The 13,775-nt window shown below is 35.7% G+C and overlaps 1 protein-coding gene across 8 annotated transcripts in view; it reads left to right on the top strand.

Moving 5' to 3' along the window:
- Positions 1–12,838, top strand: part of KDM6A (lysine (K)-specific demethylase 6A) — a 298,541-nt gene extending 285,703 nt beyond the window's left edge. For 3 of the 8 annotated variants that reach the window (XM_006864248.1, XM_006864250.1, XM_006864244.1), the window contains 3 exons: positions 6,648–6,774; positions 9,505–9,675; positions 11,593–11,622. In XM_006864248.1, coding sequence (XP_006864310.1) covers positions 6,648–6,774; positions 9,505–9,675; positions 11,593–11,622 — 328 coding nt within the window. Of the gene's footprint in view, positions 1–6,647; positions 6,775–9,504; positions 9,693–11,592 lie in introns of all 8 variants that reach the window. The other 5 variants (XM_006864249.1, XM_006864243.1, XM_006864247.1 and 2 more) reach the window with 4 other exon arrangements.
- The last annotated feature ends 937 nt before the right edge of the window (positions 12,839–13,775 follow it).

The raw sequence follows: 13,775 nt of genomic DNA, 5'->3' as shown, positions 1-13,775 counted from the left end.
ATTTGAAAATCATTCATCGTATCTCTAAGTATTTACCATATCATTTTGTCATTCTTTTGACCATCATTAAAGCATTATTTAATATTTTAGTTTTTAAATGTACCATCTTATATGTTCACTCTCTTTCTTTGTACCTTTTGTATATGTGTAACCATTTTGTTATTTGCATTTCCTTTTCTATTTTCCCAAGTCTTGGCATATGTGTTATTTAATAGCCTAGTAAAATATTACAGGAAAGTCAGTGCTGTGTAATTGTCTTGGAACCCAAGCTCTGGAGTCCAGTCTGCCTTCAAATTCACTGAATAGGTCATTGGGGGCAAATTATTAAACCTGTTAGTCTTTGTTTCTGTTTCTGAAAAATAGAAATAATATTTGTATTAACTTTCTAAAAAGATTTTATAAGTATTATGTAAATTTTAGTATAGAGTAAGGATTTAGTGAATGCCAGCTATTGTTATAATTATTATTAATTATGGAAACTCCTAATCCCTTTAGTTTTGCCTCTTTTTTGTTTTTAAGCCATAGCGCAGTACTTCTCAGTCAGGGGCAGTTTTGTTCCTACCCCTCCACCCCAGGGGACATATGGCAATGTTTTGACTTGAGGTGCTGCTACTGCCATCCTCTAGGTAGAGGCCAGAGGTGTTGCTAAACTTGTGTTATGTGCAGAATAGCCCCTACGGCGATAATTTATCCCATCCAAAATACCACTAATGGAATCTAAGCTAAGCCCTTTTTCAAATAACTTTTGTGTCATGTTCTTTTTAATGTGAACTAACTATTGCAATTTCAGTTGGCACCCATTCCACAATTATTTTTTTTAATTAAAAACTAAGTTTAGTAAAGATTTACACCCTCGGAAACCCTATACAGGGTCGCTATGGGTCGGAACCGACTCGATGGCACATAACAACAACAACAACAACATAGTTATACAAGTTCAAGTAATATAGGATATTAATTGTTGTTAAAGTGCCCTTGAGTCGGTTCTGACCCATAGCAACCCTGTATAGGATTTCCAAGGAGCGGCTGGCTGGTGAGTTTGAACAACCGACCTTGTGGTTCAAACTGACTTTTGAAGTCCAGCGCATTAGCCCACTAACTCCCTGTTGCTTGTTGAGTTGATTCTGTCTCATAGTGACCCTATAGGATAGAGTAGATTTGCCCCAAAGTTGTAATGTTTATGGAAACCGTCTGCCACATCTTTTCTCCCACAGAGTAGCTGTTGGGTTCACACCACTTACCTTTTGGTTAACAACCAACCACTGTACCACCAGAGCTCTTCAAGCATTGACTGCCATGCACTAATCTAAGCACTTTATATAAAATCTGTAATTTGCATATCCCCTATAAAGTTGGGTGTTTCCTTTTCCTAGTTATGGAAACTGGAACATAGAAAATATGTATATGGAATGGAGATTTGAACCCAGGCCTTCCATGTGCAAGACACGGGCTCGTTTCCTAGCCAGTGCACCTCATATTAACTACTACCCATGTTGCTATGGATGCTGAACAGGTTTCAGCAGAACTTCCAGACTAAGATGCAGTAGAAAGAAGTCCTGGTGATTGAAAATCAGCCACAGAAAACCAATCATGAAGGTGCCAGGACTGGGCAGCATTTCAGTCTGTGTGCATGGAATTGCCATGAATCAGGCTAACTTGACAACAACTAATAACAATTATGACTCTAGAATGTGTGTTCCTAACCACACTACAGTTAGTTAGCTGTCTCACTGTAGCCTCTTAAGGCTCTAATCATAAAACATGGTGATCTGTGAAAGTTGGTATTGTACTAATATCTTTTTTAAAATATTCCTATAGATTTTTTTTAGATACTGTTTTCAGTTTCCTCATTTATGATGAGGGTTTTACTGCTTGCTTGTCTGATCATCTTACTAAGATTGGGTTCCAGGCTCTATGCTTATCAAGTAAATTCTATATTAAGTAAGAGTCCTGGGAATTACAGCTGCTTAGGTGATTCCCTACTTGGGTTAACGAGGGATACCCTGGACTAAATTAGCCCTTTTTTAGAACTAAGAATTTAAGTTTTTCCATTTTCTTTCGTACTTAAATGTAGATATGACCTTATCAACCTAATATGCACCTTATCACAATATAATTTTCTGTGTGAATTATAAGTATTAACTCCCTTTTCCCTTTTGATTACCATTTTAAAATGAATAAATGAGATATTCTACAACTGTGATCATGGCCAGTTGGCCTAATTAAAATATCTTTCATCACTATCCATAGATAATGGCATAGCCATGAAGACCAGTTCATAGTTAGCATAGATCCCAGTGCTGATCTGGGGGTCTTTATAAAATTCTGCATTCTTCTGGTTACCATATATTTGTTTTATGCTTTTTATTTTTAATCCAAGAGATGGAAGTTCTTAAGATACTCATTTTATTATTGACTGAGACCTTGATTTTCAGCCATGTGACTGGTTTAAAAGAAACTGGTATATGTCTTACTGATAATCAGAGACTTGCTATCTATTGTCCTTGGAGTTATCAATGACAAGAAAAGATACAAAACTTACATGTCAAGTTCACTTTTCCAGCATGATTTTTCCAGTAAGATAGAGTGGGCTGTGTACCTCTTAGTATTCTTTAACGTACATGCCATCAACTTTTTAGTGGCTGAGATTGTTACCATGAAGATATTAAATAAAAGTGACTTACTGAGTTAACCCATATTTCATTAGGCCAATTAACTGGGATGTCCCATGAAACTATGTCACTAAATCTCCAAACCAAGGCACCACATCCCATGAGGTGTAAATAAGGAATGTCAACAGCTACTCTTTGAGGTTTTTTTGTCATTGTTGTAAACATATCTATCAGACAACTTTTGCCAATTCAACTTTTGACAAGTGTACAGCTTACTTACAGAAATTACATTTATCAGCTGTGTAACTCTACCTTTAATATCCTCCTTTCACTCTTTTCTCCTACCCCTGGAAACCAGTAATAAATTTTGGTCTGTATTTTTACCTATTATTGTCATTTTATACAAGTGTGGTCATCTAATACTTGACCTTTTGTGATTTGACTTATTTTACTCAACATAATATGTTCAGGCACCATTTGTATTGTAGCATGTATCAAGACTTTGTTTTTCCTACTGGCTGCATGTAGTATTCCATTGTATGTATGGTACCACATTTTGTTTATCAATTAATCCCTTAATGAACATTTAATTTTTTCCACATTTTAGCTATTGTAAATAATGCTGCATTGAACATTGGTATACAAGTTTGAGTCTGCTTTGGGATGTTATACCTAAGAGTGAAATTGATGAGCTATGTGGTAGTTTTGGAATTCTTATGTGGCACTGTAGGGTAAGCACTGGACTTCTTACCACAAGGTCAGTGGTTCAAACCCACCAGCTTCTCCTTGAAAACCCTATACAAGGTCTCAGTGAGTGGGAACCAACTTGACAGCACTTAACAGCAACAGCAGTGGTAGTTCTATTTTTAGTTTTTTTGTTTTGTTTCTTTAAAGGAACCGCTACACTGTTGTCCACAAGAGCTACTATACCATTTTGCATTCCTACTTGTAATGGATAACGGTTTCAATTTCCCCATCTCCTCACCAACCTTTGTTATTTTATTCTTTTAAGTTTTGTCTTAGTCATTTTCCTTGCTAGATTCCATTGAGCTGACACCACATCAAAACAGCAGTTTGGGCTTCCTCGAGGGACTCAGAGCACGTTCTTTTGGAAATGTTCTTTTGAGTTTGGGGAGTCAAACGATGTTGGAAGGGACAAGACCAGGGATATAATATAGGTGGATTTGTATTAAGGCTTCCCAAGGAATGAGCTGGTGCATTGTTGTGATGAAAACAATTTCCTCAGCACAACTTTCCTAGCCTTTTTCTCTCTAATGCACTTTCCAATTTTCTTAAAACTTCGAATAAGCCCTGTGATTGGCCTGTGTCTTTTGAGAAAAATCTCTCAAGTTACCCTTTTTAAGATTCTGAAGATCACTGTAAAAAATAGTCACTATAGCCTTCTGAAACTGATCTCTCTGCCCAGAATTTATTAGCAGATCTCCTATGAAGCCACTGTTTTGATTGGTACTTCTTCTCTGGATTGTATTGGTAAATCTAAGACTCATCCCCATTTATTATTTGTCCCATAACATCTTCATTAGCTTCAATTTTGCTTAAAAGACTAATGCTAAGGTCAGCGTTTCGAGATAGCAGATCTTCACCCAATACTTTGTTTAAGACACCCTTCTTACCTGGTAGAGATGCCATGATCACAAAGGTGATTTCTTATAGCAAGGCCTATCCGTTGCTTAACATAGACTTGACTTGCTAGTGTAATAAATTCATTTTCTAATCTCCTGTGGCACTGTGGAATAAAGCACTGGACTGAAAGGGTGGTTTGAACCACAAGGTCAGTGGTTCAAGCTCACCAGCTGCTCCTTGGCAACCCTATACAGGGTCGCTATGAGTCGGAACCTACTCAAAGGCACGTACCAACAGCAATAACTGCTTCAGTGTAGCCCTGGTGGCACTGTTGGATAAGCACTGGACTGGTAACCAGATGATTGGCAGTTCAAACCCCCAAGCCACTCCACAGGGAAAAGATGAGGCTTTCTACTCCCTTAAAGATTTACAGTCTCAGAAACCCTATGTAGGATCGCTGAGTCAAAATTGACTTGATGGCAGTGAGTGAGTATATAACGAGACCAAGACCAGTGTATTGCTATGAGAACTTGTCTGTAGCCTTCCACTGATTGCAGAGACATATTTAAACACATTTTGTTTGGACTAAGCCTATCCTTGAATGAATCGGAACCCTAGTCGCAATACTTTTTGACTTGCCTTCATACATAATTACAGTAGCTAAGGAGCTCTGGTAGCGTAGTGCTTACGAATTGGGCTGCTAATCTCAACAGTCAACAGTTCGAAACTGGCAGCTGTCGAAACTACCAGCTGTTCCCCCCGGAGAAAGATGAGGCTTTTTGCTCCCGTAAAGATTTACAGCCTCGGAAACCCTGTACAAGGTTGCTATGAGTCGGAACCGACTCCACAGCACATAACAACAACATGCTAGCTTTGATATCTAGCCACAGTCTAAATAAGTATTATTTTTTGTTTCTAAATAAGTTGCACATGCAACAATTGCTAAAACTAAACAGAGTGAAATCCTTTGAATATATTTTTTAAATTTCCCTTAAAATTGGTATTGTTTTATGTTGAGTTAACAAGTTTTGCATGCATTTTTAGTTACTCCCTCTTAACCTCGCTCCCCCAATCCAGCTTAATGTACAAGTTTCTTATAAATAACAATGTTTTATATTAGTAACATACAGAGAGCAAGAAAATAAAAATTATGAAAAAATGTACTATACTACTTGTCATACTTTGAATTTTAGTTTAGTAATCAAATGTTTATTGAACACCTACTATATATGCCAGGCACTGTTCTAGGCAGTAGAATGACAACATGAATGAAACAGATTAGACCTTTGTTTTCAAATAACAGTCAGTTGCTAAACCCATTTCCTTTCCTTTAGGATATTTTCAGAGTCTTCAAATTTTAGAGCTTAAAAGAAATGCCTTAGTTTTTCTAGTTCAACCTCTGTTCAAATGGAGAAGCTGAGCCACTAAGATTCACAGGAGAGTAAGGGAATTTAGCAGGCAATTCTGAGTATTGAGCGGACTATAGGAAAATGAGAATCACTGTTCTTAGCATCATAAGTGTGAGTATAGACAACATACAGATATAAGAAAAGTTCAAGTGTGTTAATATAAACAGAATTTAATATTATCAAGTTAAAATTGAGGAAAAAATTTTTTTCTTAAGCACTATAAGGGGAACAATAACTCTAGTGAAATATACATATCTTAGAATAACCAACCGTTTGAGATTTTTTAAAAGGCAACATTTACCGAAGGACAAACTTCAGAAAGGTTAGTAATAGTAACAGTCTCTGAGTGTTGCAAACAGTTAATGTACACGGCTGCTTACGAAAAAGTTAAGAGGTTCTAGTCTACCCAGAGGTCCCTTGGAAGAAAGACCTAGCTATTCTGGAAAATCAGCCACTGAAAACCCTATGGAGCACAGTTCTATTCTGATACACACGAGGATGCCATGAGTTGGAATAAGCACTACAGCAACCTTTTTTTTTTAATGTAACAGACTAGTTCCATAAATGATTTTCTGCTTAGGGATTCAAAAACAACTAAATAGTTGATGCTATTTGTGAATGTCGAGCTAGCATTGACAGAAATAATATTAGTGCCTTCCTTGCTAGATAGAATCATAAGAGTTAAAAACGGTAATTCAGACGCCTTTATTTCAAGGATGAGGAAATTGATTCTCAAAGACTTGCCCAATAGCCAAAATTAGAAACTTGTATTTAAGCAAGGGGTCAGTTTTTTTATGTTAAGATTATTATGTCTTGATATTTAGACATAGTTATTCTCAAGCTTAAATGATTTAATAGTATCATCTTTAGACTTGCTGAGCATTGCCTTATTTTTTTAAATCTGAGAAACTGACAAAAGAAAAATTAAGCAGCAGACATTAGAACTGAGACTCTTTGTATTATTTTTTAATTGGTATATCTCATATGCTAAAAATACTCAATATTCAGTTGCTGGTTACAAATAATTTTTTCCCCACAATAGGTATTGTCTTCTGAGAACTCTGAAGCAATGTCAGACATTGAGAGAAGCTCTCATTGCTGCAGGAAAAGAGATTATATGGCATGGGCGGACAAAAGAAGAACCAGCTCATTACTGTAGTATTTGTGAGGTAAGTAATTATTCTTATTCACAGTTGATTTATGAAAGCCTCTAGTCTCTCCAGTTTTAATTTTGCTTTAGTTATTTTTTTTTAACTTTAGGTAATTAAATAATAATAAAACTAATGAGAAACTAAAGCATTTTACTGAAATTGACATTGTCTTCAACTGTGGTATTATTTTTAGCTGTTAAAATTTAATCTGATGGTATTTCACTAGTTGATATAGTTATGAATTAACCTTAAAAATATCTTCTGCAGAGCTATTCATTTAGTAGATCTTTAACAGATAATAATTATCAAGTTTAGTCTGAGATTTTAAACTAGGGACAGTCCAGACATACACAGATTTCAGTGAGCTAGATGTTATCTGATATAGCTCCAACATAGACTGACATTAAGTTCTTTCTGGTTCAATTTGCAGTACACTTGAAATTGTTCTCTTGTGGCCAAGGCTTTCAGGAAGTTCCAGAAATAATGATAATGTGGTACCCGCTCTGAAGGAAGTTAGATTCTTTTCAGAGAAAAGTTGTAAACAAGTAATTGCAATGAATATATGAGAGTTTATTAAGTATTAATATGTGAGTCCATCCTTAAGGATGAAAATTCCTTGAAAAGGTTAGAAAATGTGGAGAAATGGAGGCAGGATGCCATGAATCATAAAAGCAGCATGAGAACAGGGATACAAAATAGTCAGTAGTCCAATGTCGCTAGAATACAGACTAAACAAATTCTACTTGTAAGTCTAGGTGGTAGGTAGTTGACACAAAGCATCTTGAATGCTTTTAAAGGCTTTTGATATATATTCCGAGGTCATTGAAGCTATCAAAAATTTTTGAGCATGGGACTAAGTCAGATACGTGTTTACAGAGAAAGGTAGTTGGAGTGGATGGAGATAGGAAGCTATTGCAGTGAATTTAGTAAGAGTTATCTTAAGGCCTGGAGTAGAGCCTAGCAATGGAAGTATTTTAAAAGCAGAGAATTAGAAAATGCTTCAAAGGTAAAATCAATAAAACAGATTAAATGGTAGAAGTGAGTGAGGGTCAAGTGGAAGAGTGCTTTTAACTTTTCCAGCTCAGATCACTAGACTCATGTTGCTGCTTATTGACAATACTGGAAAACATGGTGAACTCTGACATTTTAAATAGCATAACTGTTCAAAGATGACATGGAGTTTTCTGTCATTGGAGAAATTCAAGCATACACCAAAGACCAAGTGTTTGCTCTGCTATTTGATAAGTAGGAGGTAATAAAATATTTTCATTTTCTTTGGGTTCATTAGATTGTTGTCATTGTTAAGTGCCTTATCTATTCCAGCCCTTGAAATTCTGTAATTTGAGGTTTTTTTTATTTGAAACAACTGAATCCATTGACTATTTTAATGTTATATAACTTGTCCAAGGATATAAGTTTTCCAGTATTTGAGAGTGAACTCCTATCCAACAATGATATTGCTTATTCTTCCTTAACATTAGCAACTTATCAATCTTTCTGTATAAGATAGAATTCTTGTTTCTAGAATTATGTGAAGCTCATGAATATACTTTTTTGTTTGTGTCTATAATCTATAATACAAGAGACTTATAAATGAAAACTCACTCACGATCATGTACCTGACAGTTGATGGGAAACCATGAATACCTACTTTATTTTGTTGTTTAATTGTGAATTGGGTGAAGGTTTACAGAGCAGATAATCAGTTTTGCGTTCAGCAATTCATACATGTTTTGTTTTATCTCATTGATTGCAATCCCTTCACTGTAACCCACTTCCTCCATTGTGTTTCCTGTTTCCATTTTTCCTCCTATCTTAACCTTTCTGAAGTTCGTTCTTGGGTAAATGCTGCCTTTTTTGGGGAGAAAAAAAAATCTCAAATGGTTGATTATTCTGAGGAGTGGTACCTTACTGGTGTTACTGTACCCCTTATAGACCTATCTGTTGTTTGGAGGTGAGTTCAATTCTAAACCTGAAGGATGACAAAGGGCCATAGTCTCAGGGCTCCACTAGTCTCTCTGTGAACATTAAGCCTGGTCTTTTTTATTATTTTGAATTTGTTCCACATTTTTCTCACACTCTATCCAGAACCATCTAATGTGATCCCTTTCAGAGTAGTTGGTAGCCAAGCACCATCTAGTTCTGGTCTTAGGGTCCTGGAAACTGAAGTTCACATGGTCTTTTAGTCCATTGGAGCAATTGTTTCCATGTGTTTTTTATTTCATCACTCTTAACTCCTGATTGTTACTGTTGTGAAATGCCGTTGAGTCGGTTCCGACCCATAGCGACCCTGTATAGGGTTTCCAAGGAGCAGCTGGTGAGCTTGAACCGCCAACCTTGCAGTTCAAACGGCTTTGCAGTCTGGTGCATTAACCCACAGCGCCACACCAGGAGAGGCAAATAGTTGCATCTTAGATAGCCACTCAAGAACTTTAAGACCCCAGTCTCTTATTCACCAGAGTAGCATGTCTTTATGGACTATTACACCAATTGACTTTAGTGTCCCCTTGAGACTATGGTCCCAGGCCCAGTGATTCATTCCCTCAAGATGTTTGCTTATTCCCTCTACGAAGTTTTCATGGCTTTGCCTCCTGTATGCTCCACTACATTCATCGATACATTTGCAGCAAAGGCTTAGTACCTAATCTTCACCACAATTTGATGTACAGTAGAATTCCATAATTATACTAAAGCCATACGATAAATGCCATTCTCTCTCTTGAATATTTTTTCTCTTGTATAAAATAGGTGGAGGTTTTTGATCTGCTTTTTGTCACTAATGAGAGCAATTCTCGAAAGACTTACATAGTACATTGCCAAGATTGTGCGCGAAAAACAAGCGGAAATCTGGAAAATTTTGTGGTGCTAGAACAGTACAAAATGGAGGACCTGATGCAAGTCTATGACCAATTTACATTAGTAAGTAAAATAGACATGTGAGTACATAGGTAGCTGAGTTGTAAAGCAGCAATGTTTGCTCTGCCACTTGATAAGTGGTGGTGGTAGTTATGTGCCGTGGAGTCGGAACCGACTCATAGCAACCCTGTACAGGGTTTCCAAGGCTGTATATCTTTACGGGAGCAGTAAGCCTCATCTTTCTCCCACGGAACAGCTGGTAGGTTCGAACTTCTGCGGTTCGCAGCCCAATTTGTAACCACTACACTACCAGAGTAGGAGGTAATAAAATATTTTAATTTTCTTTGGGTTCATTAGATTGTTGTCATTGTTAAGTGCCATCACGTTAGTGCTTGACTCATAGCAAGCAACCCTGTATAGGGTTTCCAAGAAGCAACTGGTAGGTTTCAACTGCCAACCTTTTGGTTAGCAGTGTTTATGCTACAGTGCCAGACAGTACCTGAGAATAGGTATGTCATCGTGTCATTCTTCTCCTCACCCCCTACTTGCAAGAAGTTTGTTCATATGCAGTTGGCATATATCATTCCCATTTATCTCAGTGAGATCAACCTAAATATCACAGTACTCACAGTTTAGAACCCTGGTGGTACAGTGGGCTAAGTGTTAGGCGGCCAGCCACGAGATCAGTGATTCACACCCACCAGGCACTCTGCTGGAGACAGATGAGGCAATCTGTTTCCGTTCAGATTTTCCGCCTTAGAAGCCCTATAGAGTTTACTCTGTCCTCTAGGTCCACTGTAAGTCCAACTCGACTGGATGGCAGTGGGTGTGTTGGGGTTTATTCACAGTTAAAATCTTTTTATACTAACACTGTCATATCCCTTAGAAGTTCTAGTGATGCTGTAGGATAAGCATTGGATTGCTAACCACAAGGTTGGAAGTTCAAAGCTAACAGGCTGCTCCTTGGAAACCCTACACAGGGTCACTGAGTCAGAACCAATTCAATGGCAATTTATAAATCAAGTCCTTTTTTATTTGCTTTTAGTTGATAAAATGGTTGTGTACATAGCATATATTAATGCCCACTAAAGGGATGTGTCAAAGAACTCTAGTGATTAAATTGCTCAGCTGTTAACCAAAAGGTTGGCAGTTCAAACCCACCAACTGCTCTGTGTGAGAATTTGTGGCCATCTGCTTCCTTAAAGATAATAGCTTTGGAAACCCTTTGGAGCAGTTCTACTCTGTCCTATAGAGTCGTTTTGCATCAAAATTGACTCAGTGATAATGGACTTTGGTTTATAGGGATGATCAAGAAATAATAAAAATTATACCTACATGTGTGCTTTTTAAATAAACTTCGAGATAATTAAAATTTTGTCTTTGCCAAAGCATTCACCTCATGGTAATATTTGGAGCTTAACTTCTTGGTATGTTATGTAACCTGGTAAAATTCATTATACTTATAAATTGTACATAGCTTTTAATTTCATGTAATAGGTATTTAAAACCAAACATTTTACTCTTAACAGATTGATAGCTTTATGAATAGAAGCACACATAATTTATGAATTACTGATTTTCTCCAATATGATCCTCTTACACAAATGATCAGAACAAAGTATGTAATCTAGATGAGATAAGTTCTGAAGTCAGTCACAAATGAAATTGTAATTTATATGTTAATCTACAAGACTTTATCTTTAAGTAATGGAAAGAAATAATTTTTTTGACTGATTGTTGAATAAGTACAGAATAGTAGATACACTGAGTTGAGTATTGGTCTCAGAGTCTTGGGAAATTTTGTCAGGTGAGAGATACACGGAAGGTTATACTTTTACATTGTGGGTCAAGCTATTAAACTTTTTCAAGAGTGGTTGTTGCCAACTTCATAAACAGACTACATTACTCTGTAACCATAGTCTAGGAAATACTTAACAGTTTGTGTTCTAAATTAATTAACATAACCTTACTTATTTTCAGGCTCCTCCATTACCATCCGCCTCATCTTGATATTGTTCCATGGACATTAAATATGAGACCATTTCTGCTATTCAGGAAGTAACCCAGTTCTGCACCACTGGTTCTTGTAGCTATCTCGTAAGGCTGCTGGCTGAAAACTGTGTCTATGCAACCTTCCAAGTGTGGAGTGTCAAGCAACTGGACAGGGGAGAGCACTGCTCTGACTCCAGGACTCTCATAAAGCTGGTCCAGCTATACTTCAGAAGAAAACAAATAATAATTTCCATGTTTTGTATATATCTGACAAAACTGGCAACATCATACAGACTACTGACTTGAAGACAACCTCTTTTATATTTCTCTATTTCTGGGCTGATGAATTGGTTTTCATCTATCTTTTCCTCCTTAAGAATTTTCCTTGGAAAAAAAAATACTAGCCTAGCTGGTCATTTCTTTGTAAGGTAGTTAGCAATTTTAAGTCTTTCTTTGGTCAACTTTTTTTTTTTTAATGTGAAAAGATAGGTCTAAGAAACTTTTTTACTGCTTTTATGTTTTTCTGTCTAGTTTTGAAACCATTATGGTTACACTTTTGGTTCCTAAATAAAATATTAAAAAAAAAAAAAAAAATTAACAGCCAAGTCACAAAGATAATGGGTTGCACATAGACTAAGGAATAAACTTCAGATTTGTGATTTTTTGTTTCTAATCTTGATGTAAATTTACACTATTTATAAATACATATTTATTGCTTGAAAATATTTGTGAATGGAATGCTGTTATTTTTTCCAGATTTACCTGCCATTGAAATTTTAAGGAGTTCTGTAATTTCAAACAGTACTCCTATTACATTTTCTATGTGTAAATAAAACTGCTTAGCATTGTACAGAAACTTTTATTAAAATTGTTTAATGTTTAAAGAGTTTTCTATTGTTTGAGTTTTAAAAAGACTTTATGTACAGTGCCCAGTTTTTGTTCATTTTTCAAATCTGATTATATATATTTTATATATACTTATGTATGTATATATAATATATATAGAAATCTGGATATATATGTATAAAGATTTAGAACTTAAATTTTTCTCGTTTTAAGTTTCACATCTATGGTAGATTTTTGAGGTGTCTACTGTAAAGTATTGATTACAAAAGTATGATTATTTTTAAAGAAATATATATGGTATGTATCTTCAAGTACTAAAATGTCAGACTGGTTTATTGTTAAGTTGCAATTACTGCAATGACAGACCAATAAACAATTGCTGCCAAAATATAGTAATAGAAAACAAATAGTGATTGGACTTACGATCTTAAGGGAGTATTCTATGGACTGACAAATCTTGTACCTGTCTACTAAGAGTTTCATATGGAAAATAAATTCAGGACCGAGGGCTCTATCTTAGAATTCAAATAAATGAGACTTTTTTTTAAGTTAGGCAATTATGAAATTTCATACTGTCCTACTTCTGTGACATGATGGTGGGGAGGGTGTGCAAATTCCACCACGAGTAAAATTTATCAAGCTTTATTAGCATTAAATCATTTTCTAATTAACAGTATTTCATAATGATACCTTTCATTTGCATCTGTTTTCTGAAGACTTTGGTATTTATTCTCATGTTATCACCTCTTCTAAGAATTTTCTAAGAACCTCTAGTGATGAAGCATAAAGAGAACTATGAATGCAGTGAGGATACTGCAAAAAGTTTGTGGGAAAATTACATTGTCATTTAATTCCATTTTTCTACACACTTTTTGAACCATCCCTTGTATATGACTAAAGAGAATTTAAAATTTTATCTGGTGAAATGCTGTGCTGATTGATTTTATTCATCAAGTACACTTTGTCAAACAGCTTGGGAGTATGTTATCTTCCTAGAAAGAAACAATTCGAAGGCTGAAAGCATGAAGATACTATGTTCACTTAGTTCATTTGGTAAATATTAAATATCTACTAGCAACATTTCATCTCTTATATACAATATTAGGAGGAAAATATAAATTTATTTTGGGTAAGGACCAAGAATACTCCTCTAACTACACCTCCTCCCCCTCCCCCCACCCCAGAACTTCAACCACTAATATTTTTAAGTGTTTTTCTTGTAAAATCTCCTATACAGAGGTTATTGAGAATAGAAGACAGACAAAATAAAAAGTTATAAACCAACCATCAAAAAGTGAAGATTATAAAATGCTAAAGCTAGCTGA

The sequence above is a fragment of the Chrysochloris asiatica genome, unplaced genomic scaffold (assembly GCF_000296735.1).
Source record: "Chrysochloris asiatica unplaced genomic scaffold, ChrAsi1.0 scaffold00062, whole genome shotgun sequence".
NCBI lineage: Eukaryota > Metazoa > Chordata > Mammalia > Afrosoricida > Chrysochloridae > Chrysochloris > Chrysochloris asiatica.
The sequence above is the reverse complement of the archived record's forward strand: the minus strand, read 5'-3'. Positions and strand labels throughout refer to the sequence as shown.